Here is a 24,886-nt window from a genome sequence, read left to right as displayed (position 1 = left end):
ATTCTCGTTGGTACGGAGGACATTATACAGCCGAATTTAAAACGTGAAAATTACAGACACACCCATTATTAAGAGTTTGGTCACTGTGAAACCCACCGACAAAATAGTTCAGGCGCGCACTCAATTTTGGTGAAAAAATTTCTCCCAAACCCATAGTTTATAAAATTAGGTTTCCGTTTTTTTTTTGTTCTTCTTTGATTCCTTTTCTTCTTCCTCTCCCCTCTACTGTTCGATTTGATTTTTGAAAGAATGTTTGTCCCATCAAGGATTTAAGTACCACAAGAGGAATCTGGTTCCCTACTATAAACATGGAGGAAACTGCGACCCTTATCATTGTTGTCGTTTCTGGTGTCCTTGCTCGTTTGTCATGCTCTTCACGTCCAAGTACGCCTTTAGAAATAAACAACGGGAAATCAAGAAGGTGATCTTGTTTTTCAGAGCCACCGCTAGACACTGATAATGCTACTTACAGCATAAAACAACCATCGATGATCAACATCCATATAAAATCTTTGCGACAGAGATCCATAGATTCTTCTCCACCATAGAGTTCCCGACTCTCTTCTTCCACTTTTTGTACTGCTTCGAAGTAGAGACGAACTGTTTCTGGTTCTCTCTTCCAAAAATACATGGAAAAACATCAATTCTCCAAACATTAATCACAAATTTGAAGGACAATGAGGTTTAGGTAATCGTATTGGAACAACAGTCAAAGTTGCGTTCTTACAAAAGGCTGGAGTCGATTGTGAAGGAGAAGGGTCTGAAAGATGGGTACTTCGTTAGTTTTCAAAGATCAACGGGGCAAGACAAACAGCTTTACATCAATTTGAAGCCAAGGATTAATAACGTTAATCCTGTTCTAGAAATCATGACGGGTTTAGCTCAATAAGTATTAAGTGTTAATATCCCAGTAGTACAAGCTGGTCAGCAAGTGGTTAGATTATTTGGGGTTAACATTTTTAATTAAACTTCCTGTTGTTGTTATGGATAGATGCAATAGTAGTAAAAGGAGGAGAGAAAATGATCAAGTTGATAAGTCATTATCATCTTCTACAGAGTATCATTGTAAGAAACAGTGTGTTGTAGGAGCTTTATAGCATTTTTCATCATTATTTCTGTTTTGGTGGAGTTTCTAGTATTCGTGGAATCGATGCTGAGATGGGGAATCGATGGGTTTTAGTGGTGTTAATTTGAATGATTGAGAGAAATTTAGAAGTTACGGTTTGATATTGAAAAATATATGGGTGTGAATAGTGATTCAGTTTTGAAAATGGTTGCATAACATGTTATGTATCTACAAAAGTTGTTGCAGAACTTGTTATGCAGTCCCGAAAATAGTTGCATAACACGTTATGCAGCTACTTTTTTTCTTAGTATTGAAACCAAAAAAACATAAGGTTGCATAACTTGTCACGCACCTACAGTAATATCTACATAACATGTTATGCAGTCGTGAAAATGGATGCATAACCTGTTATGCATCCGAAAATATGACTGCTTAATGTATTATGCATCGAGAAAATTGTTGCACAATCTTTTACGCATCGAGAAAATAGATGCAGAACCTGATATGCATCCATATTATGCATCAATATTTTTATGTACGCACTAAAATCAACCAAAACAATGATTACATAACTTATTATAGATGGATAATTTGTTATGCAGTCGAGAAAATGGTTGCATAATTCGTTATGCGTTTGCAGAATGTGTTATGCATCTTTTTTGGTGGCTGCATAATGGTTATGTATCAACTTTTCGACAATCTTGCTTAATATGATGATCATCTCCGATTTTTTCGTGAAAACAAAAATTTGATATTCTTGTTTGTACTCGTTGCGTAGCTCTCTTAAAAAGATATCCAACGATATAAAGTTTGTAAAATTCCAATGCGCGGATCTTTAGATATGTTATATCCAAGTTGCGTTGTCAATTATACCCCTAATGCATAACCCGTCATGCAGAAAATTTAAATAATTTCATATAATTATGGGTGTCACGGAGCTAAAAATTAATTGTGGGCCTGACAGCCAGAACATTATTTTCTTTGGGCCTGCGCCTAATTTTCCCATTTAAAACTTGAGGAGGGCATCTCCCATATGTGGGCCATAGCTCTAGGCCAAGTGTCTTTTTTGAGGTATGGGCTGCTGCTGTAGGATGCCCAACCAAGGTTCGAAAAACGGGTCACGGCCCAGGTCACAGGTACTAGGCGTGACCGTTATAACGTGTTTTGACGGGTGTGAGCACGTTTTGGGTCAAAAACGCGTTATATAGGAATAAAACGCCTTTTTTGATGTTTTTTTAAAATAACGGGTGTGATAACGGTTAAATAAGAAAAATAAATAATTTGTGATCTGAATTTCCTATGTAACGGTAATTACAGCTGTGAAAACGGTTACAACGGGTCTAAATAACGTTGTTACTAATGATATTCCCTTCAATGTGGCCAACTCAACTCAGTACCACGAGGCATTCAATGCAGTTGCAAATTTCGGAAAATCATACAGAGCTCCGTCTTCCTATAAGTTGTCGAACCCATTATTAAGGCAGGAAAAACAAAGGATTCAGAAGGATGTGGTGTCGGTCCAACGAAATTATTGGAGAGAGTATGGGTGTACACTCATGTCAGATGGTTGGAAAAACAAAATAACCATACGATTGTAAACTTCTTAGTTTACAGTGGCCATGGGACAACATTTTTGAAAAGCGTTGACATCGAGCATAATCGGTTGACAGCAGAGTATTTGATGAGTTTGTTCAGACCGGTTATAGAAGATATTGGTCCGACAAATATTGTTCAAATAGTAACTGATCAAGGATCCCAATTCAAAGCCGCAGGTAACTATTACAACTTAATTTAATTACAGTTGTTTATTTTTATATATTATTAATTCATTTCTCATTTTGTTTTAATAGGTATGAGACTGGCCATAGAGTATGGTACATTTTTTGGGTACCTTGTGCAGCTCATGTGTTGGATTTAATGTTGGAAGATACTGAAAAGTTCCCCTTTGTTAAAGGTGTGATTTCAGAAGCTAGAAAAATCAGTAAATTTATTTATAATCATACTTGGGTTCTTGCTAGATTCAGACAACATTCTGGGGGACGCAATCTATTGCGCCCTGGCTTAACAAGGTTTGCGACAAATTTTATCGCAATCAAAAGTATCATTGATCAACGTAATGCAATCGAGAGTCTTTTTGTAGACCAAGAATTTGTGAACTCGCCAGAAGGAAAAACTCGTACGGCTAAAGATGTGAAAAACATTATTTTGAATGAGATGTTTTGGCACACATGCCAAAATGCATGCATGATGGTTGGTCCTTTATTGAAAATGATCCGTTTCTTGGATTCAGATAAACCTACCATGGGTTATTTGTTTCATGCACTTGCTACATGTGTGGAAACTATAGAAAGGGGTTTGGGTAAAACTCGAAATAATTCTATTGTAGGTGTGATTAACCGACGATGGAAAGATCAGTTGAGTTCTCCTCTTCATGCTGCAGCGCATTTTCTGAATCCATATTATATCTACAACCCAACAGCCAATCTCATCAACAATGAAATTTCTCAGCCCCAAATTTGTCTCAGTGAAGTTATATCAAAAATGATTAGTAGCCCTCAAGAACAAGCGACATGCATGCTAGAGGTGTGAATTTTTATTAACAATTAATTTCGTAATTATATGAATTTCTATTCACAGTTTTTGATATTTTTAGGCGGGAAGAATGCAAATGATGCAAGGCCAATTTGCATCACCATCAGCAAGATTGGCTGCTCTGCAAGGTGATCCTGTAAGCTGGTGGTTGTCATACGGTGCTCAGTTTCCATCACTCCAGAGGATCGCGGTAAAGATACTAAGCCAGACAAACACATCGTCTGGATCCGAGAGGAATTGGAGTGTGTTTGAAAGAATTCACACCAAACTACGCAACCGTTTAGTTTCGTCAAGAATAAACGATTTGGTATATGTTCAGTACAATTTAAGATTGGAGCAGCAAAGAGTTCAAGGTAAAGCAAAGCGACATAACATCGATGTCCACGATGTTCATAGCCTGCTGACAGATGAAAATATGCTTGATTGGATAGCAGGGGATGATGAAACACCAGTTTTAACTCAGGAAGAACATTGGTTAAATGAATTGGAAGAGGAAGCAGCTAATAATCCAGAGCCTCTCCCTCCACCATACGAATGGAATGATCCAGAAGTTGAAATCTCATATCAAAGGTTGCCAGTGAGTAACTTTGTTTATGACTTTGGTAACCTAACATTTGGAGACAATACACAAGGTCATGAAAATGAAAATCCCATATACAATTCTCATTACACTGAAGATCGTCCAGAAGAAGATACCCGAGGAATTAATGAAGAGTATAATTCCAATATTAATATCAATAATGAAGTAGATAATCGTAATGATAATGAGGAAGATGACTATGGTTATGAAGATGACGATACTGTTAACTACGACAGCCAAATGCATTACGCGAACCAATATGAGGCGGAGGAAGAGGAGGAGGAATTAACTGAGAATCATCGAGAAAACAGAAAATACTTGAATAAGTCGAAAAAAAATGCCGGTACAAGTTGGTTTGTCTAAGTTTAAAATTTCAAGCACTACTGTCACTAGGTTACTTATTGTAAGTTTATAAAATTTGAAGTGTTTAATGATTATTTATGAAATTTTAGTTGTAAGTTTGAAATTAAAAATTGTATAAGAATTTCTCCAACTCAAATTTTTTTTCCTTAAAAACGGGTTTAACCGGTATGAAAACGGAAAATACGGTGTAAAAAACGTGTGTTAAAATGTTATTTAGAAGAAAAAAACTGAAATATTAATTTTAGAAAAACGGTAATCACAGGTGTGAAAACGGTTATAACGGGTCTAAATAATGCCATTTTTTCCTATTTATCGGTGTTATTTAGGTAAACGTGTTGGTGAGCCTCACGGGCACGGTATATGGGCATGAGCGTTATAACGGACATTTTTTCGGAAAAAACGGCCGTTTTTCAAACCTTGTGCCCAACTAATAGTCCCACGTGGGCTATCTGCTAACCAACGATATTTGAATTTTAAACTAGAAACCATAGTTCCGGAAAATGACGCCGGACCCAAAGAAACTTAACTTAAAATCACGTACGGTGCATGTTTGCTTGGGGAAAGGATAAATATAATTGCAATTTGTAAGGCAACCGTGCTTAAGGGAAGGATCCGTTCATACTCCACTAGCTAAAAGTATGGAAATCATTGCATTTAACCACAATTTAATCATTTCAGGAAAAAAAAAAGTGGATTATGAATTACTAAAGCATACAACCACTCAATTAATTATGCCACCACCGAGAAATAAAAGTAGGAAAATGCAGTAACTTCCATTTGAATCATAATTGAGCTTTTTAATTTAATTTTTTTTTTTAGAAAGAAAGGGGAAAAATATTATTGAAAGGAGAAAAATCGACCACAGTCTAGTACAGAGATCGAAGAGTCTCAACCCAGCTAATTAAAAGTTTCTATTAATTGAAGCTTCCCAATTATTTACAAGATCAATAAATCAGTCTGAACCAATTCCTTACTGACCCCCATTCAAACACAAGACTTTTAACCTCTACAATGATCCAATCTTGCTGCCTGGATCTTTTCTTTGCCTTTGTTATTTTGTTCCCCTCTAGCCATATTGTTCATGTAATGGCAAAAGGAAACATCAGCCAAACATTTTATTTTTAGCAATGGTTTTGTGTTGACTAGATCTTCAATCTTTGAACTGATCTCTGGCATTGTCTTTGTGTATCCAGTTTGCATCCATTCTTGAGTTGAACTATCTCCATATAGCTTTTGAGAAGCTGCAGTTTAATAGTATATGATCCACAATTTCAATTTCTCCATTTGCACAAACAACACTTAGTAGAGTTAAGCTGACCACTCTTTTTGAGATGATTATCGATAGTGGAAATTGCATTATGTATTGCCAACCATGCAAAGTGTTGTGCCTTTGGAGGAATGTGTTTTCTCCAGATGTATTTGAAAGAAGATGAGCTGGAAGTTTGGAGATTTGACTTTGCCATTGGTAGTTGAAGTTGTTCTCAAGGGCAGTAAGGTCTGGAGGAGCACCAATTAAGATGAGAATGTCATTTAGTTGAGTTAACACTTATAGAGAAGGATTCTCTATGAGTTGAATTGTCTAAGTACCTTGCTGAATCAAATCTGCTACTTTTGTCCGCTTCTGTTTTGTGGCTTTGAATGTTTTTTTGTGAGTTTCTTTTCATCAAATGACTCATTTTCAAGCATATAAACAAAGTTTGACCTTAGTTCCACAAACTATGGAGAATTTATAATTCAATTGAACTAATCCTTTTGCATTCTATATTTCTTTCCAAAAGCGCCTCCCATACGTTGAAGTGTATTCTTTAGGCCATTTATCATTCTTGTATGACATAGTTCTCAATTGTACTATCTTCCTCCGTAGAATGTGTTTTTCTTGAGTGTATCTCCAGTTCCATTTGGACACAAGAGCTACATCTGTAGCCTTGAGATTGCTTGTATATACCTAAACCTCCCAACTCCTTAAGTAAGCAACATCTATCCGAAACATTAATCCATCATATTTTATTTTTGGCTCTAGTTGAACCCCATAGAAAGTCTCTCATGAGCTTTGACATTTGTTTTTCTACACTGCCTGACATTTGAAGGAGTGACATGAAGTACGCATGAAGGCTTGCCAGCACACTATTGATGAGGATAATTCTTCTAGCTCTTGATAGGAATTTTCTTTTCCAGATTGCAAGATTTTTCTGAATTTTTTCAAGCACACACTCCCATATGCTTGTTTGCTTCACTATAGATCCAAGAAGAATACCAGGTATTTTAACGGAAGAGACTTTATCTACCAGTTGAGAATCTTAGAGATTTCATGCACTTTCTGATCTGCTCCAATACTAATTATTGTACTTTCTCTAGATTCACCCTCAAACCAGTTATAGCTCCAATACCAGCGCAACAACTTTTCAATAATCGAGCAATTTCACTTTCTCTTAATATGCACCCATGAATAATAATATCTTATCGGCAGCATGTGCAGCTTCTGTGGTTCCGAATATGATGGTGCCAGCTGATGATGTTGCTGCAGGAGCCCGTATAGCCACTCCTTTGACTGCCAAATTGCTGCTTAAAGCTGAAAAATCTGAATTGAGTTTATTAATGGAGAAAACAACTTCTTTTGAGTTTTCCTTAAACTCCTCTTTAATCTTTCTTTATGCTAATTGACTTCATACTACAAGAAATGGTGATGAAGGTCTTGATGGAAACGAAGAAACAACAACTACTACTAATTATGCTAGGCCTAACCTCTCGGAAATTATGCCACTGACTTCCATACCTACAATAAATATGAGAATTTATCATGATTCTTTAGTTTCGATAATAGTGAAAGCTTGTGAAGATTTTGGTTTCTTTCAACCTGTGACGTTTACAAGAAAATGGATGTTTCCATGGCCTTCTTTCGTTTACCTTTTCAAGAAAAAGGCAATTTTATACTCCTCCAATCACTTCAAAAGATAAAGGTAGAAGAATCTGTTATTTTTTTATTACTTAAATGGTGATACAACTCATCCCATATACAGAGCTCAATATTCTCAACATGGAAACGACCCATAAACTAGGAAACAAGGTGAATATCTATCCCATAGAATGTAAAATCCCCCTCAATTTGGTGCATATATATCACACATGCCCAGCTTGTCCAGAAAATTTAAGTACTGGTTACTCGATATTACTGAGTGAGTAAGGATACCAGCAAGCTCATCTTTAGAAAGAGTCGATGGAAACTCAATAATTTTGTTGTGCACCTTCTCTTTGATAAGAAAATACATCAACCTCCACATGCTTAATACGCTTATATTGTACAGGTTTATGAGAAATATCACGTTTAGCTTTATTGTCTCAATACAAAAGAATAGGTTCTTTAAGGGGAAACCCCAAATCTCTAAAAATAATCTTTAACTAAATTTTTTGGCATATATCATTTTCCGCACCTTTAAATTTAGCCTCTGCACTTGAACGTGTAAAAAAATAATCTTATTTTTTCACTTTTTCATACTAGGTTACCACCCACAAAGGTAAAGTAGCCGGCAATAGAACGCCTTCCATCTATTTCTCCTATATAGTCTGAATCTGTATATGCCACAATTCCTTCATAATTTTCTTTTTCAGAGAATAGAATCCCTTTTCCAGGAGCAGTCTTCAAATACTGCAAAATGCGTATAACTGCATTGATGTGTTGCTCTCCCGGATTGTTCATAAATTGTCTAACAACACTAACTACATAAGAAAGATCTGGCTTCTTGTGTGACAGAAAAATCTTTCCTATCTTCCTTTATAAACAAGTACTTGATCAGGTTCAATACACAGTTTCACCCTTTCTTCCACGGGTGTATGAACTGGTTTACATGCTGATATGCCTACTTCTTGTAATAAATCAAGGGTATATTTCTTTATGACAAGAAAATCCCCTTATCGAGATACTTTAATTGCAAGAAAATATTTCAATGAACTAAGCTCTTTCGTTTGATATTCTTTAGATAAGTAGTTCTGCAGAGAACTCCTCTCTTCTGGACCATTTCACTATTATATTATCCACATGTATGATGAGAGCTGCAATTTTATCTTTCATTTTCTTTATGAATAAAGTATGATCAGAATTACTTTGTTGATATCCAAAGTTCCTCATAGACTTGGTTAATCTTCCAAACCATGCTTTTGGATATTTTTTCAGTTCATACAATGATTTGTTCAACTTACACACATTTATACTATGGATGGAGAAATCATAGTACCTGGCAGAAGCTCCATGTATACTTGTTTCAGATAATTCACCATAAAATAAAGGCAACTTTTACATCGAACTGTTATAAAGGCCAACCCAAGTTTGCAGCGAGCGATAACAAGAGTCGCACTGTGTTGATTTTAGCTACATGAGCAAAAGTTTCAGTGTAATATACTCCATAAGTTTGGATGTATCTCTTAAGAACTAATCTTGGTTTATAGCTTTGTATCTCACCATTTTTTTTGTGTTAATCCCATATACCATTTTCTCTTAAGGATCCCTTTTCTTCTTCCATAACTTCCTTCCACTTTGGATAATCTGATTCTTCCCACACATTATTAGGAATAAAAAAAGTAGTTAGTTGATTCACAAACGCCTTATTTGTTTCAGAAAAACGGAGGGTAGATACATAATTGCTCATAGGGTACTTGACATTACTAGAGATTTCTGTTTTATATGTGGATTTACGAATACCTCAGTTTATACGGTGGGTAGATACATAATTGGTTAGGTGTGTCATCTTCCGGAGGTATTATAGACTCTGGAATTTCTTATCTAACAACTTCTTATTGAATTTCAATATTCTGATCTAATACTACATTTCATGTTTCTTCTCTAGAAACTTCTTCATCTCTTAAATGTTCTTCATCAGCAGATTGATTGATTATACCATCAAAGTTGGTAATAACAGATACATCAGTACTAGATATAGCGTCATTATAGTTAAGAGTCTGAATTTCCTTGTCATACTTCCTCTGAAGTTCAGGATCATATGACAAATACATGGAATCTTCATGAAATACAACAGCCAAAGTAACAAACATTCGTTTGGTTTAAGGATGATATCAACAATATCATTTTTTGGTTTTTGCATACCTACAAATACAAATTTCAAAGCTCAAGGATTCAACTTATCACGTTGATTCTTGTATAGATATACAAAAGCTACACAACCAAACACTTGAGACGGTAAATTTGGAAGAGTTCGAGCAACAACTGCTTCAATAAGAGCTTGATATGGTGTCTGTACTCAATTTATAAGATATGATGCAAAAGTAAGTACCTCACCCCAATACAACAAAGGCATATGTGCCTCTATTAATGAAGCACGAACAACTTCCAATAAGTGATTACTTTTTCTCTCAGCTAATCCGTTTTGCTGAGGTTTATTAGAACAAGTAATTTGATGAATAAATCGATGTCCCTTCAAAAAATGCTGAAAGTCGGAATCCGAATATTCATGGACCACCATTATCACTACGCAGTACTTTGTTTTTTTTACTGAGTATTAAATATTTTATAAAAAATTATTGAAACAACGAGGTAACTTAACTTTTAGTCTTCATTAGACACACCCAAGTCATTCTGGTACAATCATCAGTAAAAGTAACAAACCACTTTGAACCACCCAAAGTAATGACTTTAGATGGCCCCCAAACATCAGATTGTATTATGTCTTTCCCTCTCGAAACCATAAGCAAGTAGAGCTTGACGAAACTTATCGTAATTACTCGATAGTAGATTAAAGTCATGTAACTTCCCACGCTTAATACCATAACCAATCGTTTTCCTCGTTTTGATTTCCTTGATTACACAAGAGTCAGGCCAAAAAATTACCACACGATGTAAATAGTTATTTGGCAATCCAATAACAGAATTAAATGTAATTAAGGTGAGAACTACCAAGACAGAATCTAAGTTCAAAGTTTCAATGACAGATATTGATCCTTCTCCAATAGTTGGAGTTTGTGAGCCATTTACACCGTAGATTGTTTTTTGTAAAGATGGTTTAAGGTTGAAATTTTCTGAAATCAAATGTCATATAGTCTGTAGCACCAGAATCAACTATCCATGAATTATTCAAAACAAGTTAAGTGATATATAAAACCTTACCATCATTACCTTCTATTGCAATTGATGCAGATGTTAACATAGAATCCTTTTGTTTCTTTGTTGAAGATAAATCAGTACTACGATTCCTCTTTGACTCCTTCTTTATCTCGAGATGTTAATCCCACCATTTTGGATATATAACAAGCTCAAAACAATTTCTTTTTGTATGCCCTATGATTACATTCGATACACTTGATTGTGGACTTTTCCACCACCTTTGAATATCTCTGCAAACGTACCTTTTTTATTATACCATTTTCGAGTTACCATAGCAGAAGGTTCAATTTCTTCTGATTCCTTAGTTGTAGTTGTACGTCAAACAAATTCATGACAAAAAAGTGCGTAACATTATTCCAGTTTAGGAATAGGATCTATTTTCAAGATTTCACCACAAATATGCTCAAAACTTTCATCTAGCCCAGCAAGAAAGATATGAACCATTAGCTATTGAGTTGATATTCGATGGGCTGTAATATCATTTATATCCTCCATCACCAATTTATCATGTTGATCCAACTCTTCAAAGATTTCAGTTAGCACTCCGTAATAAATAAAGAGTACTCTGCCTCTCTGTTTAGCAAAAAACGCTCGTTGATTCAGAGTCGATACCGGTAGTTCATCATCACCATCATAAAAGGCTTTAGATAGTATTTCCAAATATCTCGAGAAGTAGGTAATCAAATATATCTCTTCATGATTTCTGGTGACATTGACATGAACAACCATCTCTTAATTTTTTTATTATCTTTATACCACTTTTCATATCCCTCATCCTCTTCAGTAGGTTTTTTTTTGTCTTGCCTAGAACAAAAGATATTTTTTTCTTTCTCGACAGTATGCATCTCCATGATTTATGACCACAAAATCATAGTTGGTTTCATCAAGAACAATTCCTGCATTGAATATTGCACCTTCAGATTGAACAATAATGGTGGAAGATTTGTTAGATATTTCACCTTCCCTTTAATTTTTGGTTTGCCTGAAGAATTCTCATAAAGTTCTAAATCACTGTCCATGATCCAAAAACCCTAGCTCTAATACCAACTTCAACATCTACAGATATGGAAATCTCTTATTTTTTTGGTTACACAACTCATGGTATATATAAAGTTCAATATTCTCCACATAAAAAAGAACTTTAAAGTAGGAAACAATATACTAAATAAGGTGAGTATCCGTCATATAGAATGCAACATAATCTACTTGAAGTAGTAAGAGTTGGAAGTGGTTATGTTGAGCTTCGAATGAAAAAGGAGAAAAATCTTTATCCCCTAAACCATCATCTTGAAGAATCGATGAAGAGTGAGTTAAAGAGAACCAACTCATTCATGGATGGGTCGGAGAACCAGAAAAGAAATTCCAAACCCTAGAAAATCGCCAATATTGGCCACTGGTAATTACTTTTTTTAAGTCGCTTATTGATCGTAATTATTGCAAACAAAAATATAACATATCATGAGGACTATGATATAATCAAATTTGGATTTTGTACTTTAGAACCTTGGCTAAGGATGATAAAAGCACTAGTTTTGAAAGAGGAAAGTCAACCATCTGCTAGTTATCCAAATTTTGATTTTGACGAAGCCAACTCGAAATTTATATATTTTCACATAATTTTCGTGACCAGTGCAATAAAAATATGTTCAGTCAAATCTAAGTAATAATTTAAATTTATTATGATATTTTTCAGCTTGAATGGTTAATCACCTTTGTTGAATTATTTTTCACTTGAAAGTTTACGTAAACATTTAATATTTGCAAATTTATGTGATAGATTACAATGATACCTTAATTATACATAAATCCTCGGTATCAGTCAGTTTTATTCAGTATCGAACAATATCATCGACACAACTATATTATATCTGTATCCATGAGGGACGATACGATAATGATGCCCAATACGGCAAACCATGCGCTAGTTACAAGCAAAAAACTCAGGGAAGACCAACTGAGCTGGAGTTCACTATGTAACCATGTGATAAGTTTGTTTTTTTCTCAGATTAGAAAAACACATTTGAAAAGCATCATGCTTTTTGTACATACACATACCTAATTCAACTACCACTTGCCCTTTAATCATTCTTCTTAAACCGACAACAAAAAAGAAAGCTGAATTATTAAAGCATACAACCACTCAATTAAGTATACTATGCACCAAGGAATAATAATAAGAAAAATCACGAAACACATAATTCCTTTCTCAGACATATTCAGATAGCTAAAAAACCCATTATAGTAAGAAAATCTTTCTCAATGGAGAAAACGATTTCTTTTGAATTTGCCTTCAACTCCTCTTCAATCTCTCTTTTTCCTAACTTCATACTACCAGAAGATGGTGATGATAACATCGATGGAAATGAAGAACGAACAACTACTACTACTGCTTATGCTAGGCCTAACCTCTCCAAAGTTATGCCGCTGACTTCCATACCCACAATAGATATGAGCATTGATCATGATTCTTTAGTTTCGATAATTGCGAAAGCTTGTGAAGATTTTGGTTTCTTTCAAATCATCAACCATGGCGTGCCTCGTGAAGTTTACAAGAAAATGATGGATGTTTCGATGGCGTTTTTTCGTTTGCCTTGTGAAGAAAGAGGCAAGTTGTACTCCTCTAATCCACATGAAGTAGTTAGAGTTGGAAGTGGCTATGTTGAGCTTCAAAATAAAGAGAGGGTTAATTTGTGGATGGAACGACTTAGCCACCTTGCTCATCCGTTCTTAAAAGAAAACGCCCATCTCTTACCTCAAAATCCTCCTGAATACAGGTATATATTTCTTGCACCCGTTTTGAGTGGTGACGCATGGCGTCTGAGCCGATATACGTGATATATATGTGCTACACCATCCTTTTCAAAACTAGTTGTTTTGTAAATTATTCTGTTAAGTTCTTACGTAGACATGCTTATCTGTTGTTTTTGTTTTAGGGAGATTGCGGTTGAATATGCAAAAGAAATAGCTGATTTGGTAAACAGACTCTGGGGTTTGTTATCAGAAGGGCTTGGAGTAGAACCGAACTATCTGAAAAAAACATTTGAAAATAATGTAATCTTTCACCAAATTGTGAATTTCTATCCACCATGTCCGGACCCCGAGCTCACACTAGGACTTCCACCTCATACAGATATAGGCTTGATAACAGTTTTTCAACAAGTTGACGGGGTTTCAGGCCTTCAAATTGTGAAAGATGGGGAATGGTTGGCTGTCGATCCTCTTCCAGATGCACTAATCATTAACCTTGGCGACCAATTTGAGGTATTATGTGTTTGTGTGTGTCTGTGTGATTTGATCAACCGATTTATTTCTTATTAAAAAAATCATCTATTTTGTACACAGGTATTGAGCAATGGAAGGTTCAAAAGTCAGGACCACAGGGCTGTGAACAACGAAAAAGTGCAACGTCTGTCGGTCGTAACACATTGTAAACCAAAAATGGAAGTTGTCATTGGACCTATAAATGAATTGGCTAGCAATGCAGAGCAGACTCCACTCTACAGACATTATCCTTTTGAAGAATATAATACGCAGTACTATAAAGATTTCAAGGTGGTGAGGAAGGTCAAAGAATTGTTCTTATTGCACCCTTAAAATGGAAGTTGTCAATAAAGATTTTCGTTTCTGCGTGTTGTTTTAATTTCGTTGTCTGGCTCATAGATCTTCATTTACTCCTGTTCGAATCAAGTAGTGAGAAAGAAAAAAATGTGAAGGAAAATCAAGTGTTTCGAGTAGTCTTTGTTTGGTAAATGTTTGATTTCCCAGTGCTGTTATGAGCCTTTGTCGGTTGTTTTCTTAGCTCAACAAAAGTGTGCTTTTCAACAAAAACTTGTGGAACAATTTAGAACTGAATTGTTATTTCTTTTTAAATCTTACAGGATTGGATACAAAAAATTAATAAAATTAAAAATAAAATGAATTATTGATGCTGAAGGCATAAAAGAATTTTCCTTCAAGTGCTTCATCTCCGCTGTACCTTATCCAACAATCTCAGGAGCAGTAGTAGCATCCAATGCACTAAGTATGGTGTCTGTATGCTCTTGTACCACCTTCCATGCCCCGGTAACGTGATGTTCCTCTGTCAGTGTTGCCCCAACAGCAAATCGGATCATGTATACCCCTCCAACAACCGCATGAGTCATATATATCCGGCCAGATGCATTCACTGATTCAAGTAGTTTCGCATTGGTCTCATTTGTTTGAGCTTCAATGTATTCATTTTCAACTATTTTTTGCTTGAATATTGCAGTTGGTTTAAGACGAAAACAGACCATGGCAAATGTTCTAGGAAACACGATTTCAAACCTGTTATCCATGCCAATGAGCCCTTGAAAATGTTTAGCCATTTTCACATGACTCCTGAGGAAAGTTCTTAAGTTGGCAATTCCGTAGCTGCGAAGTACTAACCAAAGCTTCATGGATCGAAATCTTCTGCTGAGAGCTATTTGCCAATCCTTGTAATCAATAACTTGTTTTGATTCGGTTGCTTTGTTCTTCAGATACTCTGGATTAGTAGACAATGCTTTCACGAGTGAATCAGAGTCTTTCACCCATAAACAACAGCAATCCAAAGTAGTGAAGAACCACTTGTGTGCATTTAGACTAAATGAGTCCGCCTCCTCCACACCATCAATGAAGTGCCTGAACTCTGGGCAAATACAAGCACTTCCAGCATATGCTGCATCCACATGGACCCAAATACCATACATTTTTGCTACCTCACAAAGTGGACCTATTGGATCTACCGCTGTTGAAGAAGTTGTTCCGACGGTAGCACATAGAAACAATGGAACTAACCCGGATTCGATATCAGCAAGAATTGTAGAATGAAGTGAATTTGGAGAGAGGCCGAAGTTTGTAGCCTTGGATGTTGCAATAGCACGGAAGTTCTTTGGGTTGATACCGGCAATTTGAGCAGCTTTTTGTAGTGCACAATGAGTTTGATCAGAAGCATATACGACTAGCTTGTTAATATTTTCTCGGCCAATTTTGGTCAACATTTTATATCTTGCTGCAGTTAGTGTACATAGAATGGCTTCACAGGTAGTACCTTGTAGAACACCTCCTCCTCCTGAACTTCCATCTGACGAGAAGAGAAATGATTTGGGAAGCATTAGCATCTGGCCAAGCCAATTCATAACAATACTTTCTAACTCAGTTGCAGCTGGTGAAGACATCCAATTGAATCCCACAACATTAAATCCGGTACTAAGCATTTCTCCTAAGAACCCAGTAATGGAACCACTGGAAGGAAAATAAGCAAAGTAATTTGGATTCTGCCAATGAGTAAGACCAGGGATGATATCGTTGGTGACATCTTGTAAAATGGTTTCAATCGATTCAGAATTATTTGGAGCTGATTCAGGCAATCGTTTACGCAATTATCCAGGTTCAACTTGACTCCTAACAGGATAACTCTCAACATTTTTGTAGTAATCAGCAAGGAAATCAATGATCATATGACCTTGCCTTCTGAATTCATCTGGATCAAGCGGATTCTGCGAAGATATAGACATGCTTTCAAGGTTACCGGTTGGAAGACTACCCATTGTATCTTCTTTAGCTGGATGAGTGATGAGCTTGAGAGAATTATTGTTTGAGAATAATGAAGAAGAATGAACGGAATGACAGATTTATATAGAAAAAGCTTCAAAGAAAAATTACACAACCAAAACGCGTTTAAGGTGGCTTCAAGGTTGCTCACACATTGGGGTCAGTCAAATAAGGGATGGTATATTTTTGTGTGCTCTCTGATGTGGACTATGGTGGCTGCAGTCACTGGAGTGGAAGCTAACTTTTTTACCTAAACAACACATTTTATACCTAAATGCAAGAGTTGAATATTCCTTCATAAAGGAGTGTGGAAAATGCAAGAGGCTGCTGTAAGCAGGCAGAGGGTAGTTGGCAAATCTGAATAAAAAAATGAAGAGAAAAAAGTTCTTATGTCCAGATTTTGGCATATGTGAATATCTGGTTGTGATATAAACATAATATTTTTTTATTAACTACAAAGGTGGGTTTACAAATTACCACACTTGGTGAGGAAATTATCTTCCTAAAAGAAATCCAAATCCTGAATATTCTACACAACTTTAGAGGCCCCGAGAAAGGGGTTCTGGATGCTCAAACAAATACAACAACTAAAAATACAGAATAATAAAGTACAAATTTAGAGGCCCCGAGAAAGGGGTTCTGGATGCTCAAACACTTCTGTCACTTGTAGGCATAGACAACCCTAAATGTTACATATTGCTAGCAGAATTACTTTTGCTAATTCCTTGAAGCTCCATTGGAGAACTGGGGATGCTACCAACAGAGCCAAGAGTTTGTGAGCTCAACTGTGGGCTTGCTGGAGTGACTGTAGTATTGGCAGCTATATTATTGACTTGTGGCATTGAACCTGAGCTCAACTGAGGACTCATTGCAGTTTGTTGGCTGATTTGCTGTGGACTGAATTGCTGCATCTGAGGGGACATTTGTTGGGACAGTTGCGATTGATTTGCTGATGGAGAACCAACCAGAGGTGATGAAACAACAGCTTGTAATGGAGATCCTATTTGTTGCTGCTGTTGTTGGGGTTGCTGGTTTATTTGTTGCTGTTGTTGTGGTTGCTGATGTATTTGCTGCTGTTGCTGTGGTTGCTGCTGAAGCTGCTGCTGCTGCTGCAATTGTAGTTGTAGTTGTTGCTGTTGTTGTTGCTGCAGCTGTTGTTGTTGCAGCTGTTGTTGCAGAAGTATGTTTTGTGGTTGTTGTTGTTGTTGGTTCATGTAGTAATTCGTCCCCGGAATTTTTGGAGGACCCATGGTTGCCCTCTGTAATTGGTTGAGGTTAGCTCGGTTTAACGTCTGACCCAACATTGAAATACCACCAGACCCTGGGAGCATCTGCCCTGTTGCTGTCATGCCTGTCATTCCAGATTGAGCCCCCGCTAACATGTTTGTTCGGTTCTGCATAATCTTGAGTTTTGCTGCCATTGCATTAGCTTGAGCTTGAGTTATAGTTCCGCTACGAAGTTGTAGATTTATCGCATTGGAGATATTCGAAGCCTGAGACGGACTCATTTGATTTTGAACCATGCCGCCCAAGCCAGACATAGCACCCATAGGTCCTGAAATCCCAGTTCCCCCCATTCCTCTCACAGCATTACCCATTCCCATAGCATTGCCAAGGCCTCCGAGACCAGCAATATTATTGCCCATGTTCCCCATAACCATGCCTGTCCCAAGTCCGATCATCATTTTCCTCTGCAATTGTTGCTGCTGTTGCTGCTGCAGCTGTTGTTGCTGCTGCAGTTGTTGCTGTTGCAGTTGTTGCTGCTGTAATTGTTGCTGTTGTGGGGACAGTTGCTGCAGCTGTGTTTGCTGTTGTTGAGGTTGCAGCTGTGTTTGTTGTTGTTGTTGAGGGGACAACTGCTGCAGCTGAGTTTGTTGAGGTTGAGGTTGCTGTTGCTGAGGGGAAGGTTGCGACTGCTGCTGTTGTGGTGGCTGCTGCTGCTGTAATTGTTGTTGTTGCTGCTGCTGTAGTTGTTGTTGCTGCTGCTGCTGTTTCAATTGTTGTTGCTGTTGCTGAAAGTGTTGTTGCTGTTGTTGTTGTTGCTGCTGTTGTTGTTGCTGTAACAGCTGAAGCTGAAGCTGCGACTGTTTATTCATCATGTTGTTACCCAACTGCACATTCGAATTTTGCCCTAGAGAATTCATTTGAGCTAGTGGGTTTGTTGAAAGCATTACATTAGACCTCTGCATCTGAGGATGTTGCTGTTGTTGAACCATGGGGTTCTGGTTTTGCTGTTGTTGGTTCTGAACTGATGATTGAGGGTTCACATTTTGTGGTTGAGACATTCCAACACCCGATATAAACCCTTGAGAAAGAATGGACTGGTTGCTACCAGGAGGCAACATCCTTGAACCGCTTGAATTATTCTGTGAAGACATTTGAGAATGATTCCCACTGTTAGCTGGTGCACCAGCTCCAAATGATGGCTGTGAAGAAATTGTTTCTGGGTGTCGTTGCATTTCGGCTGACATGCCATCGGAAGGAATCCCAAGCCCATTAGATTGATAATTCGTAGCGACATTTTGGGTTGGTTTCGGTCGGATCTGATCATCTTTAAGTTGAAATCCTTCATGTGTCATCTACATAAGAGAGAAATCATGAATGTTATACTGAATCGAGCTGATAATCAGATAATTAACTGAATAACTAAAAGTCTGAGATTCAGTGACCAGAAAACATACCAGAGAAAGAAATTGTGCAGCAAGCAGATCCGCGTAATTCTGATATAAAGAATAGTGTGAGAAAAGGATAAAAGTAGACTTTCAGTGATTGAGAAGGGAAAGCATTTAACAATTGAAAGATAAAAGTTACCGTGCTGGGCAAACTTGGCATATATTCCTCAGAAACCTGGAGTTCATTGTCATCTATGTCTCCGTACTGGATTGCTACAGTGCCATCATGCTTCTCAGACAAGATTAGTAGATTTCTTCTATGAATGACAGGAACAACGTAGCCTGAACACACACACACAGTGAGAGAGAGAGAGAGAGAAATGAGAAAGTTGAAAAGCTAAAGATTGGAAAGATTCATGTTAAAGTTGACCAAGTTGCAACTATAGGGAAGTGTAGTACAAACCTTGGAGTCTACGCTCACCTTGAGAGAATTCAAGCGCACGCCTTTTACAAATGTTCATGCTCCCGCCTATCAGAGATTTTGATAGTGGTGTCATGCAATTTGCATCTTTGAAGTCCTCATAGTTGGAAACATTTGAGAGACACATTTGGAGTTGTTGACTAGAGTGCGAAACAGGTTTCTTTGGAGGGAAGTTGTCAACCTTGTTCTTTTTGCTATTGAGTTGGTGCCTGGAAGAGAAACAAATTTAAGACTTGCCAACAGTAAACAACAATCAAACGCCACAAATACATCTACTTTTTTAATTTTTTTTGAAAGCAAATAAGAACACAGTAATTTGAGCGACCTCAGAAAAAACATGTGTACCTTTGTGCCAGCATTTCAATCTTCGCAAACCTATCGAGAATGGACAGATCCGCCAAAGGTGGCGTACCGACTGAAGGGCTGTTCGCATTCAACGGGACACTCATATTACTGACACTAGCAGGAGACCCAACTCCACTCATCGATTGGGATTTAGGAACGGAATTTGATTTTCGTTTAGAAGCCGTTTGTGCTTGATGTTGCCGCTGCATGGAATCACTCGGACTAGATGCCATGGGTGGGATCCAACCAATTGTTGCAGCAGAAAGACCAGTTGGTTTTTGTGATAATCCGTACGCAGAAGCTGCAACTGCACCAAGTTGGGGACCTAATGAGCCACTAGAAAATTCCCCAGACTTTGATGATACAGGAGATTGAACCATAGGTCCTGAAGAAACCCTGGGGCTCTGCACTTGTTTCCTTTTCTGAAACTGGTCGTCCTTCCTTAAATCTTTGTCAGCAAGCTGCCCGAGATTATTCCACTGCATCTGTGAAGAAAAATGGGATCTCATTGTTGGATGTGGTGGTATCCTCTGGTTAACTCGTCCCTGTTGTATATCAAGTTGGTTGTTTTCCATTTCCATCGCATGTGATCCAATTCTCTCGGTTTCCATTCGCTCTTTTTTTATGCCATATATCATTCCCTGCTGCTCCAAATTAAATGCATCTTGATTAGGTACCCCTTCAAGCACCTTAGGCGGAAACTTGCGAACCCCAGCATTAGCATATTGCATTCCTTTAGACTCTGCTTGCTGATGTAAGGTATTTTTCCAGAATAGATCAGTCCCAGGGATGGTGTCAAACTGCGATCCCATACCTTGCTGTGAAACGCCATCGAGACCTGTTGGTGTTTGCCTAGCTCTCTTATTAATATGGGATAAGTTTGGTATCTGGGCATCTTGGAGTTCCCTCTTTCCAGGAAACGAAGAAACACCATTCATAGTGTCGCTGTAGGACATCATCAAGTCTCCACTAGAGGGCAAAACTCCAGATGCATTTACAATTGGGCCAGATATTTGATCCTGCATCAGCTTTTGGTATCCAACCCCCTGTTGATACCTGGATTGGTTGGGTAATATAGGATTTGCTGCTGAGGAAGATTCCGAACCAAAGCTTTTAGGTCTGAACTGGCTGCTGTTTGAAATATGTGAATTCGCATTCTCAAGTACACGTTGAGTAGCATCACCAGATATAGTTGCCGAATCTCCTGATCTATCAATGAAAACTTTCTTCCCATGTGTTTGGTTATTAGACATGACAGTCACTTCCGGCATTTGGCTCAATCTTCTCTTTTGTCGACCAGATAATCCCAAGTTAAGCTGTATAGAATGAATCATTCAGTAATCGATATCCAGCTTAAGTTCTGACCAACTAAATTTAAAAGAACGGACCATACCTTGGTAGGAACAGGGTCACTACAGAGTCTTTCAAGCATTGGTGTCGGATCTAAACAAAGCTCTGGTTGCAAGGCTTTCGAAATTCGAGACTCTACTTCCTAAGAAAAGCAAAGATTCCGAAAAAGATGTTAGATTCCTGACAGAAAAATGCATCTAATTTTGCGAGCTTAAATAAGTGAGGCATGGTCACCATTAGATCACTGTAAGTCCAAGAATCATCTGACATCAATGGAATGTCTTTCACAACATTCTCCAACGACATCTTGAGAGATACTTTACTAATAACAGGTAAACCTTCCATTGAAGAAACAACATTTCCTGGTTCAGATGGACGCTTGCGATAATCTCGCACCTGCAAAAGAAAGAACATAGGAAAAAAAAAACATTGGGATCAGAAAACCATCTTGCTGCACACAAGTAGTCCATAAATCATAGATATTTTCCCGAAAAGTGGAAAGGATTAAAATCTTTTTCTCCAGAATTTGAAATTCACTCAAATGGATTGCAGAATGCAGACAATAAGACGTTCAAGAGGAAGACTCACCTCACACACCAGCGTACCATCTAAGTACTTGCTGGGTATATCATCCAGGATATCACGGGGTAACCGTCCAGACTCAATTGCCTATATAAGAACATAAACACGTAGCACAAAAGAATAAATCAGACAAACACAAGTGCACAATTTTAAAAAAAAAATATAACACATGCCAACCTAGAAGTAGTACTGAAAATTCATAGTGCATGATGTGTAGAAAAAAAAAACGATCCTTAATCCCGTGATACAAAACCAACAACGATAGTAAAGCCCAAACCAAGGTTTCCAAAGGCTCTTTATAGTTCAATAAACCTTCTTTTTTTTTTGTCATCGACATACGATATTAAGTACGACTATGGTACCCAGCTGTAGTTCCAAACATTTTGGGTTCGTAACATTTAAATCTACCAAGCTCATTTCAGCAACGTATTCTAGCTACTAAGCAAGCAAGCATTTGATCCGAAAACGGGCATGGCTACACCTTGTAAGTCTGTGACCGCCTTGTTCCCCCATCAAAAGGAGACACATTCCATTGAACAAATGCACTTTTAAAACAAATCTTGATATTTCAAAGGAATTTTGCACTTACAGAAAAGACAGCCTCAGATGTTCTATCATACGGCCGCAACGATTTTCTCGAATCCTGAACTGAATCCTGCAAAGGCATGCACATTCACATACTAGTTCAGAAGCCAAGCACTCTAAGCTAAAAGTAGTAAAATTCAAGACCTAAAGATCATGTAATCGACAAACCTCAGTTGGCTTTCTGATAAGATATCCATCTTGATAAAGATCCAATGTGAACGAAACTTCACCTGCCGAAACAAGAAGCCCGCCCGAACACGAAGAAGAAGCTGATTCACTAACATCCCCCTGAATAACATCAATTAACTCAAATTAATCAAAACCCAGACAAACCCAGCAATAAAAAACCAAAATTTCCTTCAATTCCACCCTAAAATCGACAAATTCAAACATCTAATTCAATAAAACTCTTCAAAATTACCTTGGGTTTTCCAGTAGTAGTAGATATAACCATAGCGGTAGACTCATTATTATTATTATTATCATCATCATCATCATCATCTAAGAAATCATCGGATTGAATTAGTTTGGGGCGGAATCTAGTTCCTGTTTTAGCTACTTTGAATGAAACACCCATTTCTCTCTGTCTTTCAGAATTCGAGATTTCAAATCGTGAATTTGGAGATGGAATTCAGAAGATTACAATTACTAAGTGAGGAAGAAGAAGAGAGGAAAACCCTAATTTACGAATTTGGTTAGTATTTGACGGCAGCAGCAGATGTTTCAGGAGAAAGAAGTGTGTTTTCCGGGAGAAAACGAGAACGAAATACGATGTTAGCGTGACTTTGACTCTCTGGTAGTCCTGTTGTTCGAATACTTTGAACACACAAAGCAAGATTGTTACGAGGGATTACCCATTCGCTAGGAGGTGTACCAATCCAATGCCTTCGCCACGGTTTTGTTTTACATGAATTTTGATACGGTAGTAAATCTTGGAGATTGTTCTGTTTTACATGGATTTTATACACCGACTAACATGAGACTCGTTTGTTAGATAAGAATTTTGGTATACCGACTAATAAACTTATAGCATGTTAGAGATCACACAAAAAGAAGTTCCTTTTCAATTTTCAGAAAGCAAAAATCAAAAGGCCCGAAAAAAAAAAGAAAAAAAACAAAGAGAAATATTAGCATTGCTGGATAAAATAAAACAAATTTTGAGGATAAAAAAAGTTAGTTGGAGGAAAATGTTCCTGGGTAAGAGCAATTCTTGTGGGATGGAAAAATGTTTGATTCTCCAAGTTGATCTGATTATGGGCTCAACAAAATAGAAAAATCGATGGGCAAACCAACGGATTTGTTGGTTTGTCCACTGCAGTTCTTGATCAGTCGCACAACTCTTCTCAAGATGTGCGCTTCACGTCTAGCCGCCATCGGTTATTTTAATCTGCGTGATCCTGGTAAATCCGTTGGCGGGTCAACATAATCGCGCGTTCGTTATCTTGTAAATCTGAACGACTATATATTCGTTGATCTAACGGCTATCTTTGAATTTCCAATAAACACTACTCATTTCAATTCAAAATTCACACCTTCACCTCTAACTATCATTTAAAAATCACCTAAAAACGCCTCCCTGAGTGTCTCCCAGTTTTTCTGGTATAAAATGCACTCTAAAAGAAGATTAAGCTATTTGAAGAGCCTATGTTCTTGAAACAAACGATAATGAAGCCTCGCCGATTCACACTTTATGGGAGAAATTTTTAGGAATGTTCATGGCAAAAAAAAAAAAACAAAAAAAAAAGAATTTAATGGAAGGATTAAGCTAAATAGCGGCTTCAAGTTTTGCATCACAAAAAAGTGTAATAGCTTTTTGAAACATTTCATTTATGAAATTTAAAACACTATAATAAAAATTTGAATAGATTTAGTAGAGAAAGTTCAAGAAAAGTGAATTTTGTCGTGAGTGGAGTGTTTGAAAATGGCGGTAATTTATAGTGGTATAAAAGTAGTAGTTGGAGGCTTAACCACAATTGCCAGCGGCTTAGCTTCAACCGCCAGCGTTTTCACCTGTACTGCCCTCACTGTTCAAAACCGCCATCGTATTTACTCAGACCGCGTGCTTGTTTATAATCCGCCGAAAACTTATACCATAATGGAAATTCCACTTTGCTTATCCACCTGGTTGAATACAAATTTTCATTTATTAAGTTCCATAGGAACTTCTCTGAGAGGCTAAATCTAATTACTTCAGAAGTTTCTGATTTAGTGTTGCTTATCAAAAGTGGTATGTTACTTCCGATTTCCTTCGACTCTTGTATGTTGTATCGTTGTCGATTTCTTAAGAACTTGAGGGTTTTTTCAAAGTACTTGTAGTACATATTGCTCGTATTTTTGTCATTTTATGACAAAAAAGGAAAAATATATGGAGTATACGGTGATTGACAATCGTTGAGGAAGGTATATGTGTTGTAAAATATATATTTAAACATAAAACAACAATATATTGATCAAGGGGAGGAACATGTCATGTTGTGCAATATTTCATACTACAAAATAGAATAATATATATTCGGATTGAACACATGCCTAGATCACCTTTACGGGGAGTAAAATTTTTGTTATTCAAATGCTTTAACAAGAGGCATTTATTTTTGAATAGTTTCTGGAATTTGTGTTGTTGAAACTTCGAATCCAATTGTAAAGATACAGTGAAGAGATTGTTATG

The 24,886-nt window shown here is 37.2% G+C and overlaps 2 protein-coding genes and 1 pseudogene across 3 annotated transcripts; 1 reads left to right on the top strand and 2 right to left on the bottom strand.

Annotated features, from left to right (window-relative positions):
- The first annotated feature begins 12,860 nt into the window (after nucleotides 1–12,860).
- LOC113326774 (protein DOWNY MILDEW RESISTANCE 6-like) lies at nucleotides 12,861–14,585 on the top strand. Its single transcript, XM_026574427.1, has 3 exons — nucleotides 12,861–13,484; nucleotides 13,644–13,971; nucleotides 14,053–14,585. Exons 1-3 carry the CDS (start codon nucleotides 12,970–12,972, stop codon nucleotides 14,302–14,304), a joined length of 1,095 nt encoding a protein of 364 aa, XP_026430212.1. The 5' UTR covers nucleotides 12,861–12,969; the 3' UTR covers nucleotides 14,305–14,585.
- Nucleotides 14,540–16,347, bottom strand: LOC113326773 (annotated as a pseudogene).
- A 337-nt stretch (nucleotides 16,348–16,684) lies between these two features.
- On the bottom strand, nucleotides 16,685–23,018 carry LOC113326952 (protein PHYTOCHROME-DEPENDENT LATE-FLOWERING). Of its 2 annotated transcripts, none has more exons than XM_026574604.1 (11): nucleotides 22,640–23,018; nucleotides 22,387–22,506; nucleotides 22,223–22,288; nucleotides 21,640–21,720; nucleotides 21,286–21,447; nucleotides 21,095–21,193; nucleotides 19,702–21,017; nucleotides 19,339–19,565; nucleotides 19,075–19,217; nucleotides 18,945–18,983; nucleotides 16,685–18,842 (listed from the first exon to the last, which is right to left on the bottom strand). In XM_026574604.1, exons 1-11 carry the CDS (start codon nucleotides 22,793–22,795, stop codon nucleotides 16,953–16,955), a joined length of 4,299 nt encoding a protein of 1,432 aa, XP_026430389.1. In that variant the 5' UTR covers nucleotides 22,796–23,018; the 3' UTR covers nucleotides 16,685–16,952. The 2 variants fall into 2 exon arrangements, with proteins under 2 accessions (XP_026430389.1, XP_026430390.1); XM_026574605.1 differs by having other exon boundaries at nucleotides 19,357–19,565.
- Between the last annotated feature and the right edge of the window lie 1,868 nt (nucleotides 23,019–24,886).

Source organism: Papaver somniferum, unplaced genomic scaffold, assembly GCF_003573695.1.
Source record: "Papaver somniferum cultivar HN1 unplaced genomic scaffold, ASM357369v1 unplaced-scaffold_10, whole genome shotgun sequence".
Classification (NCBI taxonomy): domain Eukaryota; kingdom Viridiplantae; phylum Streptophyta; class Magnoliopsida; order Ranunculales; family Papaveraceae; genus Papaver; species Papaver somniferum.
Note: the sequence above shows the minus strand (reverse complement) of the source record. Positions and strands in the feature narration are given on the sequence as shown.

Excerpts from the sequence above, each read along its gene's own strand:
- LOC113326774 (XM_026574427.1), top strand. The coding sequence starts at position 12,970 with ATGGAGAAAACGATTTCTTTTGAATTTGCCTTCAACTCCTCTTCAATC. Across the intron at positions 13,485-13,643 it reads CAAAATCCTCCTGAATACAG|GGAGATTGCGGTTGAATATG; the intron begins GTATATATTTCT and ends TTTTTGTTTTAG. Across the intron at positions 13,972-14,052 it reads ACCTTGGCGACCAATTTGAG|GTATTGAGCAATGGAAGGTT; the intron begins GTATTATGTGTT and ends TTTTGTACACAG.
- LOC113326952 (XM_026574604.1), bottom strand. The coding sequence starts at position 22,795 with ATGGGTGTTTCATTCAAAGTAGCTAAAACAGGAACTAGATTCCGCCCC. Across the intron at positions 21,194-21,285 it reads GGACTTACAGTGATCTAATG|GAAGTAGAGTCTCGAATTTC; the intron begins GTGACCATGCCT and ends TGCTTTTCTTAG. Across the intron at positions 18,843-18,944 it reads CTGCACAATTTCTTTCTCTG|ATGACACATGAAGGATTTCA; the intron begins GTATGTTTTCTG and ends TCTCTTATGTAG.